This window comes from Pangasianodon hypophthalmus, chromosome 17, assembly GCF_027358585.1.
Source record: "Pangasianodon hypophthalmus isolate fPanHyp1 chromosome 17, fPanHyp1.pri, whole genome shotgun sequence".
Lineage (NCBI taxonomy): Eukaryota > Metazoa > Chordata > Actinopteri > Siluriformes > Pangasiidae > Pangasianodon > Pangasianodon hypophthalmus.
Genome location: NC_069726.1, coordinates 12,488,759 through 12,514,965, shown reverse-complemented (window position 1 = coordinate 12,514,965; position 26,207 = coordinate 12,488,759). Strand labels below are relative to the sequence as shown.

The 26,207-nt window shown below is 38.9% G+C and overlaps 1 protein-coding gene across 33 annotated transcripts in view; it reads right to left on the bottom strand.

The window, feature by feature from the left end:
• Positions 1-24,496, bottom strand: part of picalma (phosphatidylinositol binding clathrin assembly protein a) — a 41,943-nt gene extending 17,447 nt beyond the window's left edge. For 31 of the 33 annotated variants that reach the window (XM_053241191.1, XM_034312354.2, XM_053241176.1 and 28 more), the window contains exons 1-8: positions 23,807-24,467; positions 4,696-4,838; positions 2,938-3,013; positions 2,037-2,139; positions 1,503-1,596; positions 1,295-1,406; positions 481-587; positions 187-228 (exon numbers count right to left, since the gene is read on the bottom strand). In XM_053241191.1, the coding sequence (XP_053097166.1) occupies positions 187-228; positions 481-587; positions 1,295-1,406; positions 1,503-1,596; positions 2,037-2,139; positions 2,938-3,013; positions 4,696-4,838; positions 23,807-23,936 (807 nt within the window). In that variant the 5' untranslated portion in view covers positions 23,937-24,467. The other 2 variants (XM_053241171.1, XM_053241170.1) reach the window with 2 other exon arrangements.
• Between the last annotated feature and the right edge of the window lie 1,711 nt (positions 24,497-26,207).

The following is a 26,207-nucleotide window of genomic DNA, read 5'->3' as shown; positions in this document are numbered from 1 at the left end:
ATGAATGATTTAGCCATGCAGAGACTGATAAAGTTTGGCTAACAGGCATGAATGAGGAGAGCAGGGTTGTGTGTTTGGTTTAGACAGCATGGGGAGGTTCAAGAGCTCATACTGCAATCAAGACCACAGGCAGCACAAACAGGTCAGTATCACTATGTTTAGAGTTGGCAGTGTTGACAATCTTACCTGAGACAAGTCTGGTATATCGCCTCGATCAATGCCCACTTGCTGTGTGTTGAGATCAGAGGGAGAGAGGCATTTGTCATGGTCAGCAGTTGGCATGGTACAACCAAACAGATATTATGTGTTCTGAATTTCTGCATGTATCAGAGATGGAACAAGTACAAAAGCTCCCTGTAGCAAGACTAACAGCAGTGACACACATTTTAGTAGTTAAAAAAAAACAATGGTGAATAATCAACTAGCCCAAATTTGCCATGATCTTAGATAAAGCTCTGAATATAGAAACTGTACACTTACCTCAGCAACTTTGAGGAACTCTGAGATTCTCGTCATACGGGTGAGGAATTTCTTGTAGATGTCAAGTCCTTCTTTACACTGGGCTTTCTTCATATCAAAGTACTTCTCTGTGTAATATAGAAAAATGGATGTGGATAAAAGTTATTTATGGTTTGAAAACCACACAGCAGCAATACACACTATTAAGAAGACATAACCCCTACTACAAGTTTTTCACACAACCCAGGTATTTTGTGACATTTGTCATTTGGCCACGATCCAAAGCATGTCTCACCCGTCTGCTATCCTCCACAAACTACCAACGTATTCACATTCATTTATAGCAAACACTCTGTAATCCCGTCTTACTCAGCCAACATAAACATGCTCTTACATCTCCAAAAATGACAGAGCTGTTGACACTACCAAATTCTCAAGCTTTGTAAAGTATTTTCCTAATGCATTATAACCCTGTACGTGCTTCACGCAAAATTAATACCTAATCCAAAACTCCATAAAGTAATGTAATTGCAGATTATTTAAATAACCCAGGGTTATAACTGTTATTATGTGAATGCCTCTCAAGAGAGGCATAATTATGGGTGGTTGCCATAAAGTGGAGCCTTTCTGATGCCTTTGCCGCAGGCTCCAAAGTAGTATGATGACTCAGAGTGCACTGCTCGAATGAACTGGCTGCGACGCACCAGAGCAGGTCAACGCAGAGCTCAAAGGTTTCTTTACCAGGAAACAACGAAACAGGCAAACAGGGCAAAGTCAACATGAAGCAGAGGCCAGCACAATACACGCAAGTTCCTTTAGGGCAGAAACAGCTCACCGAGCAAGTTGATGATCCCTTCGTTGTATGCAGCAAATAGCCGGATGGCGTCTTTAAACAAGAGCATGAAGGCGGCATTAATGACTCCATTTGTGAGTTCGTTTGCATTTACCTGTTGAAGGACATACAGTTTGCATCAAACTTTATTAAACCAAATCCTGATGTTTCAATTTCTATTAAAAAAACAAACGAACAAAAAAAAACTCACATTGAAGTCAAGAAGTGAGTCCATCTGATTCTGGACGATGGGGAGGGTCTTCAGCAGCTTCTCTGTATTCATGGTTCTCATAACACCATCTGCCCTAGGAGTGAATAAACACACAATATTCCATACCATAAGGACACACCAGTAGCATCCACATATCACCTGAATTATATTCTGATATTGACATTATATACTGATATTGACAACATTATGGTAGCTTCCTTAAATGTGAAGTGAAGTGACTTGTGGCCAAGTATGGTGACCCATACTCGGAATTTGTGCTCTGAATTTAACCCATCCAAGTGCACACACACAGTAGTGAACACACACACCGTGAACACACACACACACACACACACACACACACACACACACACACACACACACCGTGAACACACACCCGGAGCAGTGGGCAGCCTTTTTTTTTTTTTGGCTGCGGCGCCCGGGGAGCAGTTGGGGGTTCAGGGCCTTGCTCAAGGGTTTCACAATCCAAAAGTTTATTGCTTAGATGTAGGTGTAAAGGGAAAATGCACTTACCCCCTCTTCACTTTAGTGAAGTCAAAAGCAACCTGTCTGTAGGACACAGCCTTTTCATTAAGATAACGGCTATACCGTCGGATGAAAGTGGACATGTCATAGCCTGTAGAGAGAGGAATGAAACAATGACAATGTTTAAGGGTGATCCCACTGAACCCAAGAGTTACAACCCTTAGTACAAGCATAGGCAAAAAAGGCACCAAATATACTGATCAATTTCTAGGCTATTAGTCTACTACTAGAACTAATTTTGATGGTATATCAGTCATTTTTATGACATCTAAAGCCATAAAGCAAGACATTTATGCACGGCGGAACCAGAACTGCTCTAGAGCTTTCACCCTGAATGAGTGCTGATGCACAGTAACATGGGAAAAGCCTTGGGTAAATAAATCCATGAGTGCTTTATTTAAGCTCAAATTCAGCAATGCTGCTCAACATGCCACGTAATGGAGTGAGAAAGTAGGAAGAGTGTGGGAGAGCAAGAGAGAGAGTGACAGAGTGAGAATAGTAACAGATCACACCACTGCACATGGTGGCTTTAGCTTTACTTCACTAAACTGCAGTCTTTGCCTTAATGCATTACTAGGCATATTTACAGCCATTTTTTTTTTTTGCACAAACTTTTTAAAATGGGCAAAAATTTAATGTGTTTCAATCACTGGGCATTTCCACATTTCCACAGTTTCTGTCTCTGGAACACACTCACTACATGCTGAGAAAATCAGGTTTATCTCACTCTGTTGCATTTGCTCGTTAACTTTAGTTTTAGTCTTTATTTTTTCTGAATTTCCAGTGTTTAGATTGAGGTTATCATATGCACAAATACCAAATTTGCATTAAAAAAAAATAAGATGTAAACTCCACTATTGATCCACACACTGAGCTTGGAAGCACCTACCCTGTAAGCCACTTTTGTCCAAAAAATTACTGAGGTTGAATAATGTATTCCTGGAAGCCAGGTACTGAATAAATCTCTGTGTATATAAAAGTGAAAGAAATTAGTTATTCATTCTTTAAAAAGGTCATATACATTGTACAAAAGGCAATTGCATTCAAAATGAAGTATGAGTAGACCTGAAGTACAGCCATTTAAATTATTTAAAAGGGCAAAAATGCAGTACATTATGGAATCAGCCAACATGGAAAGAAATAGCTTTTACTGTAATTCTGTGAGCTAATCTTCAATGGATATAAAAAGTCTACACACTCCTGTGAAAATGGCAGGTTTTTTTTGATGAAAAAATGAAACCAAGATAAATCATATCAGAACTTTTTCCACCATATGTTGAAATTACAACATATAAAAATTAAGTGAAAAACAATCAGAAACATTTTAGGGAAAAATAGGAAAAATAAAAAAGTTACAATAACCTGGTTGCGTAAGTGTGCACACCCTTTTATAACTGGGGCTGTGGCTGTGTTCAGAATGAACCAATCACATTCAACCTCATGTTCAAAAGTCATCATACAGCTGTTATCAGTGAAATTATTCTGATTAACCCCAAATAAAGACCAGCTATTTCTGTAGGATTTTCTTGACATCTTGGCTTCATCTGACTGCTGAAGCCATGGTCTGCAAAGAGCTTTCAACAAGTGAAATACCAAAATGCATGGTATTTCACTTGTTGAAAGATATCAATCAGGAGGGGGATATAAAAGAATTTCCGAAACATTAGATGTACCATGGAACACTGTAAATGCCATCAACAAGATTGGAGAAAATGGAGCACCACAGTGACATTACCAAGAACAGGTCATCCCTCCAAAAAGACAAAAGCTTAAAAGGGGGGCTGCCAAGAGACCTACTGCAATATTAAAGGAGCTGCAGGAATATCTGACAAGTGTTGATTACTCTCTGCACGTCTGGGGTATGAGGTAGGGTGGCTAGACAGAGGCCCTTTCTCACAAAAAACATCCAAGCTCAACTAAATCACCCCAAACCATGTGGCAAAATGTGTTATGGTCTGATGAGACCAATTCCAAAAGGTATAATAATTTTATAATTCCAAAAGGTAGATTTGGTGCAAAAAAAAAAAAAAAAAAAAAAAAAAAAAAAAAAAACATACCCACGGTGAGGCATGATAGTGGCAGCATCATGCTTTAGGGCTGCTTTTCTTGGGGCTTTTATCAAGGTGGAGGGAATTATGAATTGCTACAAAGCTACAAATACCAGACGATTTTAGTGCAAAAGCCAAAAAGACCCAAAAAGACTGAGTGGTGTAATATAATCAAAATGTGCTTCAACAAAGTATTAATTTAGGGATATGCACACTTATGCAATTAGGTTATTGTAAGTTTTTCATTTTTCCTTTTTTTCCCTCCTAAAAAATTTTTCTGATAGTTTTTCACTTTATTTGTATACTTTGCAATTTCACATTAAAGGTGGGAAAAGATCTGATATGATTTATCTTCTTCATTCTTTTACTTCACAAAAACCTCCCATTTTAACAGGAGTGTGTAACCTTTTAATATCAACTGAAATTCTAGAGACTTCCATCACAAACAATGTCCAAATAGTAAATTCATACCAGCATATACTAGTGAACAAAACTGAATGAAGCTGCAAAGCAAAATTCTGTTATAAAAGCTGTACATGCTGAAACTTTCCTACTGATCATATCCTGGAGTATAAAGGGCATGTGTGTATATAACTGACCTCGTTGCCATAGACCATGAGGTGGTGTGTGGTGATGAGGGATTTGAACACGACCACCCAGCTGGTGTTGGTGGTGCGTTCGAACAGCGTGTCCGCCAGTTGAGGGATGTTCACATTCATCTCATTCGTGCACTGAATCAGATCTGAGGAGAAAGACACTGACATGTCAAAAAGTGGATTTGCTTATTTACAAGTATGTCATATGTCCACAACAGCAACAACTGTAAAGGTTCAAGGCAATGTTTCTCAATCATATGAGGGGTGTCCAGGTATATTGATGAGCACCCAAATACATTTTGTCCTACAAAAAAAAAAATAATAATAATCTGTCCTATGAGAGAGAAAGAGAGAGGAGGGGAAGGGCAGAGCAGCAGCAGCAGAGCTGGACTGTTGGATGTTAATTACCCCGTGACTTCTAGCTTATAACTTGCCAATGTCAAGAATCTGATCACAGCGCGGTTCCACTCAGTCATGTTCAGCTCTCGTATTCTGTGTACTTTGTGACTACAACACATGTCCATCACAAGACAGTCTGCTGTAATACAGTAATGTTGCTTAAAAAAAAATTTACACGGACTTATCTACTGAACTGATGTGTGAAAATAATTGCTGACTATTTAGCCTCACTACTTCACATTTATCTTGCACATAACGCATCCTGCTCCCCATTCAACCACTCAGAGTAATCTTTATACTCTGTATGTATATCTTTATGAGTCATGCAGCTCATTGTCAAGCTGGGAAAATGTAACCGATAGATTTTTTATTAAAGTCATTCAAAAAAAGTATCAATTTCTTGTCATCAATGATGTATGGCAACACTCTTGAAAGCTCTAAGAACGCTCTTAAGACTCAGACTGTTTATAACTGAGCTGCACTTGAACGAGTGTGGCTCACACTCTTCTTTATCAGGAGTTGAATACATGTTCTAAAAAAAGTTATTGATACAATTTCATTTCTGCTTCTATCAACAGTTTTACATCCGTAAGAGAGAGAGATTTAGAGTATCACGTAGATAGTAACATGGTTTGGAGGCTTATATGATTTCTGCTTGTGCTCTGTGGACTATGTGCTAGACAAACCTTACTAAATACCACAGTGGTATTGTCAGTTCTAGGAATACAATTGATGAGAGAGAGGAGTGAGAAGAGAGAGAGCAAGCGAGAGAGAGAGCGAGAGAGAGAGAGATGTTATTTGTAAGCTGTGGGAAAAACTGCAAGGGGTTATTTGAATTTACTCAAGTAGATACAAGTCCATGTTCTGGGAAAAATTCCCTGAAAGCAACTTGAAAGCAAGTACTGACAATTCTTAGCCTTTGTGAGTTCAATGATGTCTGCAATTTGTATAATCAGTGACAAGCTATAGCCAATATACGAAAAGGAAAGCGACAGCTCTAAGTGATTATTTGTTAGAAGTAACTGGCTTTTTAGTGTGTACATTGAGAAAGAGGTGCTGTGTCGAGCTTGTGAGAGAGACGGCAATGTGCCGTGCTTTAAGAACCATTTGGCTTGGCTTCATAGCTAAGAGTGAATAAATACTGATGTATTCAGATTGTTTTATTTATTAATATGAGAATTTGCATGCAAAACTACTTTTGTAAAATATTTTGCAAACTCCCTTTGTGATGGATGGACAGAGATTGATGTGTGCTGGGTTGGACTTTGTGTGTCTTTGTGTCATGACTAAAGTGAAAAAGTGACATGGAGGTGCCAGGGCTGGGCGATATTGCCCAAAAAAAACTTCAACTTTATGAACTATTCTCGAATACGATTTCAAATTTTTTTTGTTCGTATTTATAAATAAGCTTCATCATTTTTCAAAGTTTTTTATTTATTAGAATGGACTTTGGAAAATGTAGATGTAGTAACAGCATAGTAATAGTAACAGCACCATCTATAGCAAATAGTGCAAACAATGGTTCTTTTAAATAAAGCATATTTAAAGGAAGGATATTTAAAAAAAAAAAAAAACATTGTTTGCACTATTTGCTACAGACGGGACTGTTACTATTTTTGCACAGCTTAGTGAACCCTTCTTTCTTGACAGAGTAAATGGGGACCATGTCTTTCATGACATGAAATGCCACCACAACTGAGAAGTCAACTTGGGGTATTCCTCTCAAATCTAAGTTCCTTCACTGTTTACAGAGTGACGTCAAATCAACATGGCTGTGCATGACCTCAGAAATAAACAAAGTAAAACTTCTTACCTTTAACTGACTATACAGTTTGCTGTTTGAGAAAGAAAATATACTTCACTCATCCGAGTTAGCTGCCTGGTTTGTTGCTAACAAAATACGAAAACGGGGGTGTCATTCCAACAGGCAAACTACTGCTTAGGATGTAACGTAGCAGGCTCTAGAAGGCATTTATCAGGTTAAGAAGGCTGCGTTTGTCCTTCGTACTGGTTTAAACTTTTAAATAGCATTTATGGATGTTTTAATTAAACATTTAAATATGTATATTTTATATATATATATATATATATATATATATATATATATATATATATATATATATATATATATATACATATATATATATATACATACATATATACACACACACACAGAAATATAAAGATATATATAAAATATTATATATAATATATATTTATATATATAAAATATACATATTTATATATGTACATATATACACACACACACACACACACACACACAATCTTGAATAGAAATTTTGAAAATCCTGTTAAAATATTAATTCGAATTAACTGAATTAATCTTGAAAAATTGCCCAGCACTAGGAGCAGCACTTTCCTGCACTGGAAAATTTCATCCTGCTCAGCACCCTCCACAGATCCTTCATTCACTTGTACTATGCGAAAGCGCTTTCCCACCACAGGGCATCTATTTTGGGGAGGTTCTTACAAAGTGTTAGAAACCATAACAAGTATTTCAAAAAATAATTACAGTAGAGCTGTGATGGCTTAGCAATAATGGTTTGTTTAGTTCCTTTACAAGTGACTGAACAGTGTATTTGTGTTTATTTGGTATGGGAGGATAAGGGTGGGCCATAGAGCACCTTTTCCTTCATAAGCCACATTCACTATTTAAAGCTGCACAAAGCAGTAACTATATGAAAACAAAAGGCCTTTGAGAGCCAACAGGATCCTCCTGCACAGCACGCACAAATCCACAGACTTCTACTATAGATCAAAGCAAGGAAGGACCAAGAAAGTCTAAAACAGAGAGAAATTGCATCCATAGCTAGAAGGAGGGCTGTCAATCAATCAATAAATTGACTGAAGACACTCACATTGGGTCCATTTCTCCAAAAAAGTACTAATATGTGCAAACAACTTACTACAGAACAAGGAATAGAAATGATAAACTGGTGTATCTAATGTTCCTGTTTGCTGATTAAACTTGTAGGAAATGCTAGCACATCCATCTGATGTGCGCTGATATTCCGCCTGACCATAATGTACAACGCTAAGGTCACTGAAATCTAGTGGCCACACAGTCTGTGCTTGCCCATGTGATCATCACATGACTAAGCTTGCTTCTGAGTCAGGTGACCAGCCCCACTACTTGGCAGAGCCAAGAGACATGACTTCATTGATCGACTTCTCAGTCCCGGCGAATCCAAATTCTCCATTAGTGCAGTAGACAGACAGCATACCTTTCCCGTTATTCATTCTTTTATTCTTTCCTGTCCATTGCAAAAAGATGCTAGGCTACATTTTTAAAAAACTGTTATGTGTCTACATAAAGGATGTTATAGCACACAGACACAACATCAATGTTTATAATGTTAAAGACCTTCAGATCATTGCAGAGCTGGTCTATAGTCTACCATCTAACACCAGACTGGAGTAGTAGTGGGCAATATCATGGGATAGTTTAAGAGTTAATATCATGGGATAGTTTAAGAGATCTGCTGGTTACAATGGTAATGCCACATAAATCTGACAAACATTCGCCCACTCTTTAGACTCATGGACTGACGGAAAAAACACAGCTAGCCGGAAAAAAATGGGCCTTTAGCCATCCCAAAGGTGTTCTATTGGATTCAGAGCCGGTGACTTGGAAGGCCACTGAAGAACACTGAACTCACTGTCATGTTCATAAAACCATTTTGAGATGATTGTGACATTGCTTTGTGACATGGGGCATTATCATGCTGGAAGTGGCCATTAGAAGATGGGTAAATTGCGGTCATGAAGGGATTCACATGGTCAGCAACAATACTCAAATAGGCTGTTGCATTCAAGAAATGATTGATTGGTATTAACTGGCCCAAAGTGTGCCAAGAAAACATTCCCCACACCATTGCACTACCTCCACCAGCCTGGACTGTTGAGGCAGGTTGGGCCCATGGATTAATGCTGTTGGCACCAAATTCTGACTCTACCATCTGTGCGACTCCGCAGAAATCGAGATTTATCAGACCAGGCTATGTTTTTCCAGTCTTCAACTGTCCAGTTTTTGTGAGCCTGTGCCCACTGCAGCCTCAGCTTTCTGCTCCTGGCTGACAGAAGTGGAACCCTGACACGGACTGTTGTAGCCCATCCGCTTCTAGGTTCAACGTGTTGTGCATTCTGAGATGCTTTTCTGCTGACCACAAGAGGGGTTATCTGAGTTATTGTAGCCTTTCTGTCAGCTTGAACCAGTCTGGCCATTCTCCATTGACCAGAAAAAAAAGATAAACCAAATGAAATGTTTAGTAAACTTTCACTGAATCAACACGGCTTCATCAGTAGAGATCACACAAGCCTAAAATCCATTCTTAAATCATTACTAAGGCATTATTCCATTTATCACTTGCACAAGCCTAGGAAATGGCAGTTGGGAAAGAAAAAGAGATTACAGATGTAGCATTATACACACACACACACACACACACACACACACACACACACACACACACACACACACACACACACACACACACATATATATATATATATATATATATATATGTACGGATACATATATACATATATACATACATATATATATATATATATAAAATTTTCTCCTTACTTGGATTTTCTAATTCTAGAGTATTAAACCTGAACCCATTTCTTTGGCAGTGTATATCTGACTACATGCACGAGGGTAAAACAGCACAGTGCTCTTCATTAGACACGGTTTACTAGTCTGTTCCCGCTGTGTCCCTGACTTTGATCTCACAAATAGAGGTGATACGTGCAGGTGAGGCCGAACTGATTATGAGACTGTTTTGGCAGGGGATCAGAATATAGCATAAGCTTTTTGTTACCATTACTGTTTGTCTCTCTTTCAAGGAGAAGCCAGAACAGGAGCAGGATCAAAGGTCTGTCAAAGCCACTTATAAGGAAATGGAACGACACATATTTGGCGGTGCTCTTGCAGGCCTTGTTATTAAAGGCAGGGGAAAAAAAAAAACTGCATCAGTAAGAGAAAATATCGAGCTTCCTATAGCTCATGACAGGAAACTGAATTAGTCCATAAAAACTGAAAACAGTCCATAAAAATAAAAACTGGAAAAAGGAGATAGAAAATAAGAAGAGTTGGGTTATATGCCTCCAGAGGGAATACAGACAGAGTGAGAAACACACTGTATTCACATTAGTAAGCTACTGTACAAATCTATAAGAAATTATAGACAATATGTATATAGTCTACAGTATGAATTATTCATGTTACAGTGTTACTTTGCTTTCAAATATATTTCAACATTGCAAGAAATGTTTTTCATGCATGATGTGTTCCGCTTGCACACAGATATAATATTTCGCAATCAAAATGTTTTGCTTGTTACCCTGTTAATGCCTCCATTACCCCAGGAAATCTTTGCAAGTAGTCTTTTAGTATTACAACCCTTCACACAGAGTCCAAAGCATATTTTTTTAAATTTAAGCATAAGTTTAAAAGGGTAGTGCAACCAAAAAAAAGAAAGAAACCACAGTGACTAAGTCTGTTTGGCATTCTCCTTCTAAACAAACAAATGAAGGAGGAAAGGGGAAAAAAAGAAGAGAAAAAAAAAAAAAAAAAAAAAAAAAAAGACAGTTAGTCTGGGTACAGCCATTTCCTAAACTAATACAAGTACATCCCACATCCCTGAAAATACAAGAGACGGATTACTGTTAGCCTATCAACCCTAAGCAGTGCTGTTTGTCTATAAGCTATACTTATAAGCTTATATATTATTACACACACAAGCCTTCAGTTTCAGCTGGCATTTTTTTTAGTCGCCATTTATCATGACCACATGAATAAAAATCTTGGTAATGTTGTCTGATGAGGTTTTCAACATATTCAAAAAATAAAAAATAAAATGTTTTAGGTGCTAAAATTGTGCTCAGTGTTTATGGCTTTACATAGGAAATGCTCATATGTCACAGGCAAAAGGAGGTAGCATTTATTTATTTATTTAGCTCATGGGCTGAAGTGTCAAAAAGTTTCATACTGAGAATATTCCAATCATAGTCAAGAGGGAGGAGTGTTGCCACCTAAAGTGAGATGTCCATGCGGCACTATTATATGAGAAATTTAGTACTACGCAGACATGGAAAGATGGTCAGTGCCAGGCATCAGCAGTGCATTTCAGCCTCCCTCCTGAAAATCTGGGCAGTAGGCTTTTTATTGAGGGCAAATAAAAAAAGTATAGTATTAGAAGGAGAAGGAGAAAACTCCCATGCATCCCCTGAGCTAAGTGAGATCATGGAGGATGAAAGAGGATAACGAGGAAAACTCTCAACTAACCTCAGCAAAACGTCAGCAGAACGTTAATAGGTCAACAGCAAGAGACTAGTCATGCAGATAGTGGTGGATATGTTTGTTTTAATACAGCCTAGACAAAAGTCATGATTTTCCCATTTGAGTACTATTCTTCCGATCAAGATCTAAACCTCGGGCTCAGTGTAGGGTAATATGTGACTGTCTGGCGCAATGACGTAAGGTGGAAAAGCTATAAATATACAAGCTTGTAATGAAAAAATAGGGTAAAATGCAATTCATACTGCCAAAAAAGGCCACAGGAAGAGTGCATATTTGAGTTAGAATGCAGAATGAATCAGGAACTTTCCAAAGAAACAATGAGTATAAATAAGCGCCTATTGCTCAGCTATATGTCTCAACTGGACTCCCAGTGATTCACAAAGAATTAAAAATGCTTCAATGCAATAAAAAAAAACTGCTGGGCCATGGTTTGTGAATCCAAGGTATGTTTTTGTAGTACTTGTAAATATTACACCAACAAAGCTGTGCTCAGGCAATGCAGAGAGTTAACAAGCTGTCTTAATATACAAAGATCAGCAGGCTAATAGTGTGTTGCTATAGAAGTCGCCTTTTAATTTGCCCATGGAAACTCAATAAACATTAAAGCACATTCTGCACAATATTATTTTAAACACAATGAATTTTATTACTAGCAAGATGAAAGGGGCCCAATGTCAAAGACTAAGGGGATCCTTATACTTCATCAGAACTACTTGTGAGAGCCAACAAAAATACACATCAGAGAGCTTTCAGAACATACAGAGGACGTCAGCAGTCCATTAAACATCGGAATGTGCAATAAATAACAACGCACAATATGTCAAAGTGCATGAATAATTTTGTGTTCAAATAAAACATCACGCTGTATTGAGTGAGATCAGGGTGTTGCCAGTTTTGCTGTGCCTCATCTGAAGCGGCAGTCACACTAGACTTTTCAGTTCCATTGACTTCCATTCATACGCACGCGAATGCTGGAGCCTGTAAAGGCAAGCTCAGTGAGAAGTTGTTTCGCAGTTCGCTGCGTTCCAAAGTTCAAGTTTGGTGGACTCTGACCTGCGAATTCTTATCACATGAAGATGTGTGACCAATAGAAGATCGACATGTCACAGCGTGACCTCTTCAGAAAATCCAAGATGGAGGAAGGACTGATTATAGCAGTGTCGCACCATTTTATACAACACAGCTTCAAAAGAATATAAAATCAATATGAAAAGAGAAGCAGGATGGAATCCATGATGTGTTTAAAAAAAAAAAAAAAAAAAAAAAAGCTAAAAAAAAAAATAAATAAAATAGAGAATCCGCCCATATTCACAGTGGTCTCAGAAGAAATTCCGCATGCTGAAAGTGTGATTGCCTCTTGGGAATGTGTATCATCTAATGGAAAACATTTACATTAACATTTATGACAGCATGATTTGAGATTTTTGAGATTTTTTTTGAATAAAGTTTGAATAACGCCGAACACTTGTTTGACTCTTCTTCAACTTGTCCCATATTACAATTTAAACTTGAACGGCCAAACTAATTATAAAGCCCATCTGATTCCACATATGAACAGACCCCCGAAGAGTAGACTTGAAGGAGAAAAGTGGCTCCAACTGACTGACTTATTAAACTGATTTTATAATCGAGTAGCAGAGACAAGCTCTGTTTCATTTGTTACATGCAGTTTATCCACCAGTTCAAAATCATGTAGAATATGTTAAGAAAATGAAACAGTGTAGTGTTTGTGTTTGGATGGAAGTATTAGACTGATCGAATAAAAACACAAACTCACATCCACTCCATCCCTTCATCCACCACACAACACCTCTCATCGCCTCTTTCCCCAGGAAAAGATGAACACAATAGATGTATTCTCCATTAGCCTGCCAACGTCATGTCTATGAACTAAAGTGACCTAGCAGGTTTGTTTTCTTATGAACTCGAATGTTTGTCTCACACACAATGATAGGATTGATTCCAGAATGAACTCAAATGTACAAAATATTTGCATGGCTCATGTAACTGCAGATTCACACTCATCTGTGTGGCTTAATTTTCTTTTGAATTTAATAGGCTAATTTAACAGACACTAAGGAGACAAAGTGATGCGAGAGACTTTTCTAAAGCATTCATTTCGTGATTTTCCACATGCGACACTAAGTATGGTGTGAAGCAGTACCCTGCACAAGAGGCAACATCTGCTTGTAAATTCACCGACGTCCTCCCAGATGTGTGATGAGAAAATCGTCAGACCACCCTTGAGTAAGTACTTTTTTTTTTCCTTCAAATTTTCTCAGTGACAGAAAACAGTGATTGGTGGTCTGGACAGAACTCAGCATCAGTTGTAGCAGCTGTAAATGACTAAATGATGCTAGCTGTATTATTTTTACTGTACCATTTTTATCCCAGTTTAAACATACACATCAGTGACGCACCACAATTCAATACCTAGCCATGTGGACATTTCCTTATTAAGGCATTTCTTTGCCATTTCCTCTGTTTCCTGCAAAAACTATGTTGCATGGCACAGCTTGCATTTTAAAGACCGACAGCAGATTTTTCCTGCTCTAGACTGATCTTAATGACACTGCATCCTATAATCACTACTATCTCATGTTTAATCATGTCCCGACATTTTTTTCCCCGTTTTAAGTAATAACTTCCTTTTGGGTGTTTACATTTAGAATAGCTGACAACATAAAAGAATGCAGGAAGCACTTTTTTTTTTTTGGTCAGACTCACTGGGTTCATCCCAAACTCCCATTTTCTGTTCTTTACTTTATAGCAGAAGTGCTAAGACTGCTAATCTAGGAAGGAGTAGTCACTCCTCATATCCTAATGAGCATGCTTTAGGGCTAGAGTAAATAGGAGGGAGGTGATCACTAATTGTCAGTTGTACTCAGACGTGTTTTAAAAAGTGTGACCTTAAACCCCTGTTCTTCATAGTAATCACAAGTCAGGTTCAGCTAGATGTTCACACTCAAATCTTTTTTTTTTCCCCCCAATATAATGAGTGCCATGTGCTCAAGGTCTCCGCTTTCTTCCTCTCTGTCTGCCTGCCTCCGTTCTTTAAGCAGATCTCTCACAAGCATGGAGCAACTCCTAATGAGTTGATAGCTTCACATTTATGGCCTATTTCTCAGCGTTATCACTGGGCAGAGGCAGTTAAGTAGGACAGCATAACCTTATATCTCTGCAGTTTTTCAAGTCTGTGTGATCAGCACAGTTGTCTAGAGATCACTCTGTGTTAAGAAGGCAAAATACAAATCTCACTAGGAGCTGTGCTGTGTAACACAGGATTATCGGGAAAGCAAACTCACTGAGAAACACAGTGTAGTATGATCACGAGATGCAGCGCAGGCAACTGAGCATGGAGAAGCACACAAAGTGGGACTATCCTGCTCTACAGGTGGTTAAATCTACCAGCAGTATGCATTTGCAGAGCTAAACAAATTTCACTTCTCCAACGCAGCCCTGTTTGGTTGACACAGTAGTGGAGGTACAGCAGAGCTGACAACAGACAAACTGTATACACTCACCGGCCATGTTGTCAGGAACACCTGTACACCTGCACATGCAATGATCTAATCAGCCAATCATGTGGCAGCAGCTCAACGCATGAAAATTATGCAGATAAAGGCCAAGAGCTTAATCTGTTAATGTTCACATCAAACATCAGAATGGGGGAAAAAATGTGATCTCAGGGACTTCGACTGTGGCATGGTGATTGGTGCCAGACGTACTTGTCTGAGTATTTCAGAAACTGCTGATCTCTTGGGATTTTCACACAAAGCAGTCTTTACAGTTTACACAGATATCATCTGTTTGAATATAAAGTTCTATGTCTCAAATAAATACTCAAAATATTACTGTACTCATTTTAAAGAAGCTTTATGTTCATTAAATAAAGCTGTAGTGAAGGGTATATAAAACTTATAAAGCCATCTCACTGAGATGTTGGATTTTGAGACGAAAATTGGACAATCGTGAGTGTTAGAAACGTTCAGCTGTATTTCAGTTGACCACAATTATAACAGACATGGGTTGGGACAAAATAAATTTTTCCCTTGTATAATAATAAAATATTTAATTTGCTTCAATTGTACTCCTGTTTGCTAATAAATTTTCTTTTATACGAGTAAATGTTCTCCAACTACTGGCACCAGTATAACCATGTAAAAAAAACTAAACATACAGCCGTGCCTGAAGTCTCTTGCCTGGTTTGAATTATTCAAATCTGTGGTTCAGAAAAGCTGCCACTCACTGCAGCTTTGCACAAACTACACAACAAGCAAAGGCTTCAAACATCAGCCTTCCTGTTAATATCAGAAAGAACATGCAAATGAATGATAATTGTAACATGCAGAATGACCTAACAGGAAGCACAAAGAGTTGACTATATAGAATTCTTAGGAAAACAGCCATGACTGCCCAGCACCAAGACTTCCCTGTTTTAGTCTCAACTAGGCGTGTCCCAGTGGTGCAATTTTACAACATACAATCAACACACAATCTTCTTTTCATATGCCTCAAAATACCAGATGGGTGATGGCTACCAGAAGTCCCATGATTAAACATTGTTAGCTCATGTAATGCAACCTGTCAGGCAGTATAAACACTATATTGTGAAACTGTAAATCATGCAATTATTGTAACATGAAAAATTAATATCAGCGCAGGCAAATGCTAAACAGTGTCCATCATGCATCAGAACTGAGCAGTGTGACTGAGACTTCAATTAGCCACTGAGAGCCTGCTTACACAGCATTACATGTGATCTGTGATCACCACTTTGACAGCTCCTGTGGAACATCAGTGTAATCTAGAGCATTTTTAAGGCCAAGAAAGATACAATAATAACTTTGAGCAATTTACGGGAGGGAATTTCAGGACTAGGCATTGCCGAAGATATTTTTCAACTTAATTCTGTTTCCCAGAATAGGGCTGGGGTGATATAGCAGAAATACTGCATACTGGACTATCTGGACATACCGGTAGTGAATTTGCTTTACTGTGCATTAAAAAGCCACAAGAAGCAGTACATTTTCTCCATTAAGATAAAGCAAATCTCATTATGAATTAAATGAATTTTTTGCATTATGCTAACTAAAACCTGACTTTGCTTTACAGTTTACTTCAAAGCTAGTTGGATTTTGGAACTAAACTTCCTCTCTGGTCGTAAAACACTGCTGCGAGCTACTTATGGAAGAAACTTTTTTGTAAAGTGGTTTAGGCCGTCCACCATGCGGCTTAATCTGACAACTGCAACTAATATACCTCCTAAACCACAGCCTCCCCAAGTATTTACAGCTCTACAGATATAATTATCTGCTACGTGCTGTGTCTGGGAAGTGGGCTGAAAAATTTACGAGGAGTGTCACTCAGTGTCTTCACCCAACATGACTGTCACTGACAGGCTGCATAAATCTCCTGTGGTGGACTTTGAAGATTTATCCCCCCGCATCTTTTCATATCATTCTGTGTATCTGTCTTATGACCACGGGTGGTGCTGTTCCAAAATAATCCATTTTAAGACATTTGTTAGGCATTTAAAAGACACAGATCTATACTTTCTCATCATCTTACTGTCACCCAAAATTTTATGTATGGGAAAACACACCAAACCACCCATTAGTCCCTAACTGGCCTAGTTAGCATTGTAGCTAAAACAGATCAGAGTATAATTAGACACAGATCTGTCAAAATTACACACTCCAAGAGTGTGTTGCCAAATTGCCAAAATAAACATAACTCATGAAACACACGCTGTTAGACGTTAGACAGGCATCAGGAGTTCTTCAGCTAACAATTGCCCAACTGGCTAACAATACAAATTCCACAATGAAGCAAAATAGGCTGACTATAATATACGAGCATCCGGTTCAGCAAGAAAAAAGCTCCATACACTCCATCTCACTGTACAGTATAACAGACACTCACTCCAATCTTCTTTATTTACACTCTCACACACTTTCTCTTTCTCTCCTCTGATTGGACACTTATACTCTCTTACTCTTCCGCTCCTCGTTGCTGGTACCTGTCTGTCACCATGCAGTTGAACTTCTTTTGTGCCTGAAGCTGGGAGTTTGGTCATGTTTGACGTATCTGAGCTGGCCTATGAAGCATGTTTACAAATTTTCTCCGCAGCTCTGGCCCAACATTCCTGATTGTGATTTACTATTACAGTATAATATTAAACGTATACTTACAATAAAAACGTACACACCCAGGCCACTTTTATTTATACTGTAATATTATTTTATCTTTTTCTGCGATTATGAGAGAAATGTTTGTCATGTCAATATTAAACTGTTAGATAAAGCTTATTCAGTGCGATAAACTGAAAAGATTGTGCGCCTATATTTAGTTTGAAATGTGCAACTGGCTGCAAATGCAAGTCACAAACAAGCAGTAAACCATCATACACATACTTCTATTTTGTTGTGATAGTGACACAAGGTGCTCTTACAAATTGAACCAATTTAGTCTTTTTCTTGCATTAGTGCCCCGATTATTATTATACAAATAATCGGGGCACTCAGATTTCAAATTGCATTAAAGAAAGAAAAATTTGCTATGAATAATATCCCCAGGTAACATTCATGGAAGGTAGGAAAGCATAAATTTTAATACCAACCAAGCCTAGAGAATACCAACTACCTCTCCTTTGATGAACTGAGAGGGCTTTCCATAAAATTACATTCTAATAATATCCAGCAAATATTTACATTCATGTCATTGTTCAGGTGAAGCCCCTGTCAAAATTCCTTACATTCCTGAAAACAGACACCACCTATCTGATGAGAGGACAGACCAAGGGACAAAGAATTGCACTGTGGAAAAATTTGGGTGTTGCAGCGAACTGAGATAAAGCCATACACTCTATGTCTTGTGTTTCAGCCCACTGTGACGCTCATGTGGACTTTATTCCCTACTGAAACGTCAGCGTGCATGTAAACTTGCCACTTGCAGTCGCATTAGTGGACGAAGGGAAGGATTTATAGGTGCACAGCATACGAGGCCAACCGCCTTCCGGATTATAAAAGTAAACAGCAGGTATATGATTTAATTGCATCAGAGATTAGACCAGAAAAGGACTCATTCCTTGTGAGGGCAGTATGAAATTTAGCAACACCCAATGTATGGTGCACCTTGAACAACCTCTGAGTGACATAATCTTTGGGGGAAAATCAGCTGATCATGTCCGAAGTCTCGGTTGGTTCAACTGACTCACCTAGCTCATTAATTAAATGTGTAATGAAAGGCAGTGAGCGTAGTAGACGATTATGTGAAGTGATTAACAGAAGTAACAAAAAGTGCTGCTCATGTTAAATAAAGGTTTACGGTCTAAGATTGTGTGGTGACGGCAGAGACGATAACGTGAATGGCAACAGAGTTTCAGTACAAAACAACTGTTGGGCATTTTTGTGCAGTCATTTAGGGAATAAGGGTAAGTTGAGAGGAATGTTCTTTCTACCCCGGAAACCCAACCCAAATCAAAAGGGCCAGGGGAGGGAGACAGAGCCATATCTAACATACAAATCAACCAGGGAAGGGGCGAGACACATTGCTATTTCTGTCCCAAAGGAAACTCCAGCATAGAACAAGCCGCTTGAAATACTTACGTGCCTTGTCACCTTCCTGCAACACCACCAGTAACTCACAGGAGCATATGGCTTCTCAGAACCCTCCATCATGACCTGGCCTCTTTGACTATGTTCAGACAGACAGCAGTAATTTATTTCTGATTTATTTCTTAAATTTGATTTTTAGACTGAGTGTCGGCATTGCAAATTACAAGTAACCAAATCCGATTTGTCTGTTTGGACTGTAGTCACGTTTACATGCATATCCATGCTGGTTGTCATAGTAACACGGGCGTATATCTGAGTAGTGTGGCTCAGGCATTGTTTAGAAAGTTTGCTGATTAAAGAACATGGGAATTCAAGAATGTTGAAATTGTTCAAGCAGGTCAAATATGATTTTCGGCATGTCAATTTTAAGCAAGGAAGGATTTTCTGTAGTAATAACAAAACAAAAAAACAAAAATACATCAGATTCAAGTTACTTCTGCTTGCGGTCCAAAACCTGTTTAAAATCACTGGTGGTGTAACAAAGGAAAAAAAAAAAAAACAACAGAAAAAAAGAGAGAGAAAAGCTTTTGCTGGTTACTTGTAATTTGCAACGTGGACTATTTGTCTAAAAATAAGATTTAAGAAACAACTCAGGTTTGCCTTTTGGTATCAGGAGGTCATAGAGTTCATGCTGGAAACAGAACTTTAACTTGAGATATAAAGGTTTGTTCAGTCCTACAGGGACGTCTGGTATGCAGTCCACTTACTTTATCAGCTAAGAAGCACATAATACTCGATGATAGTCAATCACCATACATACCATATCTTACTATGGGGCAAAGGCCTCAAATAATCTCTGCCCAACAATTTAACATCATATCTCCAGAGCCTCTGAAACAGGAGGCTGGATGTAAATAAACAATATTTCCATGCAAGGGCCAGAGTTCAGGACAGTTTGGTGAGTTCTCTGTCTAAATTTAACTCATCAGGCAATTATCCGGTTTAACAGAAAAATCACTAAACTGTGCTCCAGGTCTCTGCTCTAGGATACTGAACACAACAAAGTGGCAACAGGTAAACTGACAGTGAGAAATCCTACACAGTTCATACAAATAAGAAATAACACAAAGCAGACTGTGCGGTTATACGAAAACAAGTCACGTCAAGGTGCTGTGACACGGCGTTGCGTGAAGTGACCACCCCGAAGTGGATTATTTTCATACAACCACACAGTCTGGAGTGTGTTATTCTGCTTATAATACAGCAATTTGCCAGCGCTTACAGTGTTTACAGAATTTATTAATGAATCACACTTTGTGCAATGGTTTACAGTTAGATTTAATGTTGTGGACAATCCATGAGACAACTTAGTTCCTTTTATTGCTTATGTTATAGCAATGATTAATTGGCCTTCCCTCACTAGTATCACCTACTCTCTCTCAAAATAACCCCCAAAAAAATGCAGCTTGTCATTTCACTGAGAAACTGGAAGTGCAAACTCCTCTGTCCTGAAGACTTTCCTGTGCTGGGAAACTTTGCAAAGCACCGTAACTCTTGCAAAGCACAGACACTCGAGACTCCTTCCTTTAATGTTAAATAAATGTCACCTAACTCAAAAAAACTTCACCACATCAACAATTATATGTTTTTCTTTGTAAAACAACACATAAAATGTGAATGAACTGTTACTATAGAAACAGTAACGTATTAGAACGAGTGCAATAAAACTTTAGTTCACGTTACAGCAGGAACTACTGTCCGAGACTTCAACCACGCTGTGGTATAAGCGCTCTTTAAACTTTTGACTGCATTATTTAACCCACTGTTAAGTTCGTCCAGATTTGGTAAGATGTTTACTGTGTGTCATACGCTATTGTGGAAATCGTTCGAGGCCTTCCTGCTTCAAAAAGAAGCGCCTCAACATATGAAATTAAATCAACGCCCACAAGCACTGATGCTGGTATTATAATTACCCATAAAAAAAAAAAAAAACCACAACCCTTGTAACCCAACCATTCCAGAGTGACACAAGATCAACAAGAGTCCACAAATATCTGCTCACAAGCACAAAAATTGCAAACAGGCTACAGTAGCGACAAACGCAATCCTACACAACCTACATATCCTCAGTGTCTCGCCTGCAAGGTTTAAAACTGAGATAGAGAAAACAATCATTATCAGTAATTAATCACTCAGCCGACCACACAGGAGTAAGAACAGCCAAACATTAATGTGTGTTTAACAGGGGGATTATGCTATCTTAACCCTCACATTTCCTCCCACATCAGTTCATACAACTCCTGAGTGCGTGGGAGCCTCTTTAAAGACAGCACATATGAAATAACTACAAGAGACAGTGGACAATGCTAAAGCCAAAGCTTTAAAGAGAAAATTAAGGTGAATACAGCATCCCTGACAACAGATAGTAGTTAAATAGCTGTAGGCATTTATTCTTGGCAGCTTTACTATAACACAGATGTAAAGCGCTCCATTTATGTGCCTTACACTACTCAGACTATTAAAAGCACTAGAAACACTCACTGAGCGTAGATGTTGAGTATTTCGCTACATATTCATAAAAGTAGACCTAAATCGTCATTAATATGATATTGGGGGGCACAGGTTATTACAGAATATTTACATCACTGTCGACTTCTCGATTCTGATTGGTCAGAGGGGGTTCAGTAACTTCCTATTCATTTCCAGAGCACATGACAGTATTTCTGGCTGCAGGTTTATTAATATTCTTATTCTAACATATTATCATTTCTAATCAGGGCTTGTATGGCAGACATAACCGAATTACAAACATGTAATCTTTGAAATGGTGAAGGTTTCTGTGATAAGAGGGGGATCTGGTAGCTCCCGAGTGGCAAAAAGCGTTCGCCCTATCATTCAGAGGATGAAGCCACAGCCATCCATATCCGGGAGTCCAAGAGAGCAAAACTGGAAGTGCTCTCAGGGAGGGAGGGGTGAAAACTCTCTCTCTCCTATCAATCTCCATGACACTAGCCAATCATGGGCGCCTGTGAGCTCATGCATGCGGAAGTGGGTGGATAGCACTTTCCTCCGAGTGTGTTATGCTGCCCCTGATGAAAAGATGCAGTCGGCTGGCTTCACATGCCTCGGAGGAAGCACATGACAGCCTTTGCCAGCCCTGGTTTGTAGCTGCCGTGTGATAGAGGAGAGCTGCCTAATGGGTGAGAATTGGCCATGACTAAATTAGGAAGAAAGAGGTTTATTTAGAATTTCTGGTCTGCAGCGTCAGCACTTCGTAACAGTCAGAGGTAAAGTTGAAACTAAGTTTTCTGACACGGGAAAGTCTTCAGGCTGGGGGGCTTTGCATGTTTTTTGGGTTCAGAATCTCTGATCCACTCACGCTACACATGTTGAATCGCTTGAGGTCAGTTGTTTGGTGTTGCAGAGAAGTGCACACTATACAAGTGCTTGAAGACAAGGCTCACACACTACACCACCTTTCACCTGGAGAGATCCAGGCTCACCTCATCCCAAATCCCACTTTCTCACGAAAATAAACATATGAGCTGTCTATCATTTGACTTTGTGGCTTTGTCACTATTTTGTCTGGAAACAAAAAAATAAAGTTAAGAGAAAAATGTGGAGGAAGGATTGGTTGAGGAGAACCAGGCAGCAATGACTGACTGTTCTGCAAAGAGAATCAGAGGTACAATGCAAAAAGCGGTAGCAATTTTTATACAGTGCACTGAAAGGAATCATCTCATGCTTGATTTTATCTTTGCTGTTCCTAACAACCATTTAGGTATAACATGCCAAGTAAGTTCTTATGGAAGCATTATTAGTATGTTTACATTTGACTCTCGCACTCCTACACAAATAAATGCATGTCTGAACTGGATTCAGGGATCTGCTGCGCATGAAAGCAGAGGAATTTCCTCAGCACTGTACTTGAGGGGTTTTAGAGGGGTTCATAATAATAATAATGTGTTAAAGCAACATTAATGTGATTCGTCATAGAGAATATTAAACAAGCTTGAAAATATCTGAGTCTGCCCGCAGTCTGAGAAAACTGCAGCGCTGAACCGTGCATGCTACATGACCGGGCATTGCAGAAGTGCTCACAGAGTACTTAGTCGGCAACCACCAACCTACCGTTGATTATTTTCCTACAACTGCACAGGCTGTCATGTTTAATTCCTTGCTTAGATCACAGTCAGAGAAAGACTGTGAGAGAAGTCCTGAAGTGATATCAGTTTGATTTAATGATTACGATCTTTAAAGCACTCTATATTTGAGTATGTTTGTAATAATGAAAAACCATCTGGGAAACCTAATAAAATAGGTGTTAGAAAATAGGCATTGTTCTTCTCTGAACAGCTTTATGGAGAAATAATCTGCCCCATGTCATTCCAGTACTCTGATGATAGACCAGTTCCACTCCTTGTCATCTGTACTGTAATGCTTGATGGCTCTTAGCTAGAAAACTCTCCTAAGCAGGTCTTCAGTGTGTGCAGCAGTGTGTGAAGAAGATCTCTATCTGAGTGTGGTTAATTATTTGTAGAGAAGTACAGTCCTTACAGGAGTCTGGGCTAATCGTGTGTTCACGTGTCATCTCTTATCGTAAACTTTGAGCAAAGATGGAGGACATTAAACACGGATTAGCATGGAGACAGACAAGGGAAAGTTAGACACAGAGAAGCGCTAGCTACTTAGACATTACTGTAACGTTAGCTCAATGATTATCAGGCCTCGGTCCTGAAACCCCAATTATAACCACACTGACACTGACACACACTCCTCTACACCGGTCTTACTGTAAGGTTGTGTGCTGTTTGAGGGTAATACTTACAGTCCAAGTGTTTCTTTTTGGGCCCCATGACTTCATGTGTGGTCGCTTTGCACACCGTTTTGGACACTGCTGAGCCGGTGACACTGTGCTGCGCTGCGGTTATCCTGTCCGTTATGCTTTGGCCAGACATTTTAGCAGTTGTATACAAAAAAAGCACCCAAAACGACTAATTTTATCCACCGGTGATGCTCTCGTCCCTGGATGTGTTCCCTCTTCCTCCACCTCACTAATAAAAAACGAGCAGAGGAAAGTAGAAAAGAATGACGGCTGAGGAAAAAATTGTAGCTAGCTAACTAGCTAAAGCGTTCTGGTAGCTGCTTACAGCTTGAACCGCTTTAAATGGTAGCTCGTTCTGTATGTTCTTCACAAGTCAAATGAGCAAGAGATAGGAACTTAGCTACATACCAAAGGTTTCCTCTTCTATTACAAAAAACCCGTCCTCTCCACAACCCCCTGCTCATGTACCCTCTCTCTCCCTCTCTCTTTCTCTCCCTCTCTCTTTATAACTTCCCCCTTTTCCTCTCTCTGACTGGCTCCTCTTCTCCTCGCCTCCCCTCGCTGGCTTTTAAAAGGACTGGAGGCTCGCAGGAAAATGGCGGGCCTATTTCCTCTTCTCACTGGATCATCCCAAGGCTTGTATGCTTGATGTAACCATAGATATAAATACCTAGATGCCGCATTCCGTATTTAGCTCGAGTTTACGGAACACGTCAATGGCTGAGTGAGATCCGCCATCTTGTGGCGGTATTAGGCGCTGAAACCTCCGGCACTGTTACTCTGTTAACGAGGTCTGAGACGATACTCTAAAGCCACGATACCAGACATATCGCTGTGCAGGCTTCACGAGACGATATTGACACAAAACATTACATTTTAAATAGTAATACATTTATTCTGTAATGTTAACAAATCAAGCCACTACAATATCAATACAACAGGGGAGTAAACTCAAATTCTGCCCGAGCCATACATATATATATATATATATATATATATATATATATATATATATATATATATATATATATATATATATATATATGTGTGTGTGTGTGTGTGTGTGTGTGTGTGTGTGTGTCCTATTGACTAACATCAATAATCTACAGGAGTAATCAAAAGCAGAGCTAACTGAAACTATTAAAGTGTATGCCTTATTAGGTAATAACATTTATTATACTGATTATATTAAAAGGTTTCCTTTGTTTAATCACTTTTTACTGGATACCAGCTGCTGTAATGAGAATAATAATAATAATAATAATAATAATAATCCGATAGAGGTGTCCGTGTACATTTTAACCATTTGTTTCTTGCATTACACTGAAACTTACAAAAACCGGAAAACGACTCGTTTTTTGCCTATAGCGGAAGAAACGTGTTTTCTACCCAAAACGCCACCTACTAATTATTAGGAATAAATCAACCATACGGATTGATGATTGGTTTGGACGTTTATTGGTGGGTGGGGCTTAAATGCTGATTTCTCCTCATTGGTCAACCTGTACAAGCTCTTATATTTCTGTATCCCGGCTAGTCAAAATAAGAGTCTACTATTTTAAAACTTTCAGGGCAGCTAGAGTTTTTTGTGGAAGTGATATAAAATTTAAATCAATAATAAAATAAATGAATGAAATGGATAATGTATGTTTCACCTAAAAGTTGTATGCTTGCACCTTAAATATCTCTGACTTTGGGAGGTCCCAAATGGTAGATCAGATCAGTCCTGATCAGTCCTGAAGAAGGTTAAAGCAAGGTCAGCAAAGCTTTGAACCTTCCTAGGAACACTGTGAAATCCATTATAACAAAGTGGAAAAAATATGGCACAAGCCCAACACAACCAAGACTGAGTGCTTGGGCAAGAAGGGCAGTTGTCAGAGAAGTGTCCAGGAGTCCAGGTCCAACACTGAAGGGGTTAGAGAGCTCACTGGCTGAAATAGGAGCGCTTGTCCAGCCTTCAACAACATCATCAGCTCTTCACACATCCAGTCTCTGTGGGAGAATGGCCATAAGGAAGCCACTTCTGAGAAAGGGCATTTTAGAAAATCTGAGAAATTTTGAAAAATTTTTTGTGGTCTGATGAGACTAAAGTTGAGCCATTTGGTCTAAGCGGAGTGACACATACAGTGCAACATCCCAGCGTGGTTATAGCAAATATAAGCAGTCTTGGAACACAGCTCGTCCAACCAAATTAGTGGACCGGAACTAACTGTTGTATAATGAATATTAAACCGAAATATTGTGATACATGATATGAGCAGCAAAATTTGTCTTGCCAGTATTTTGCACTGGGATATTTGAGACAATGACATTCTGTCTCATGCCTAATGTTAACACACAAATGGTACTGCAGTTGTACGTTGTGTTTTGAATGACAGAAAAATGTATGTTTGATCTGGACTTG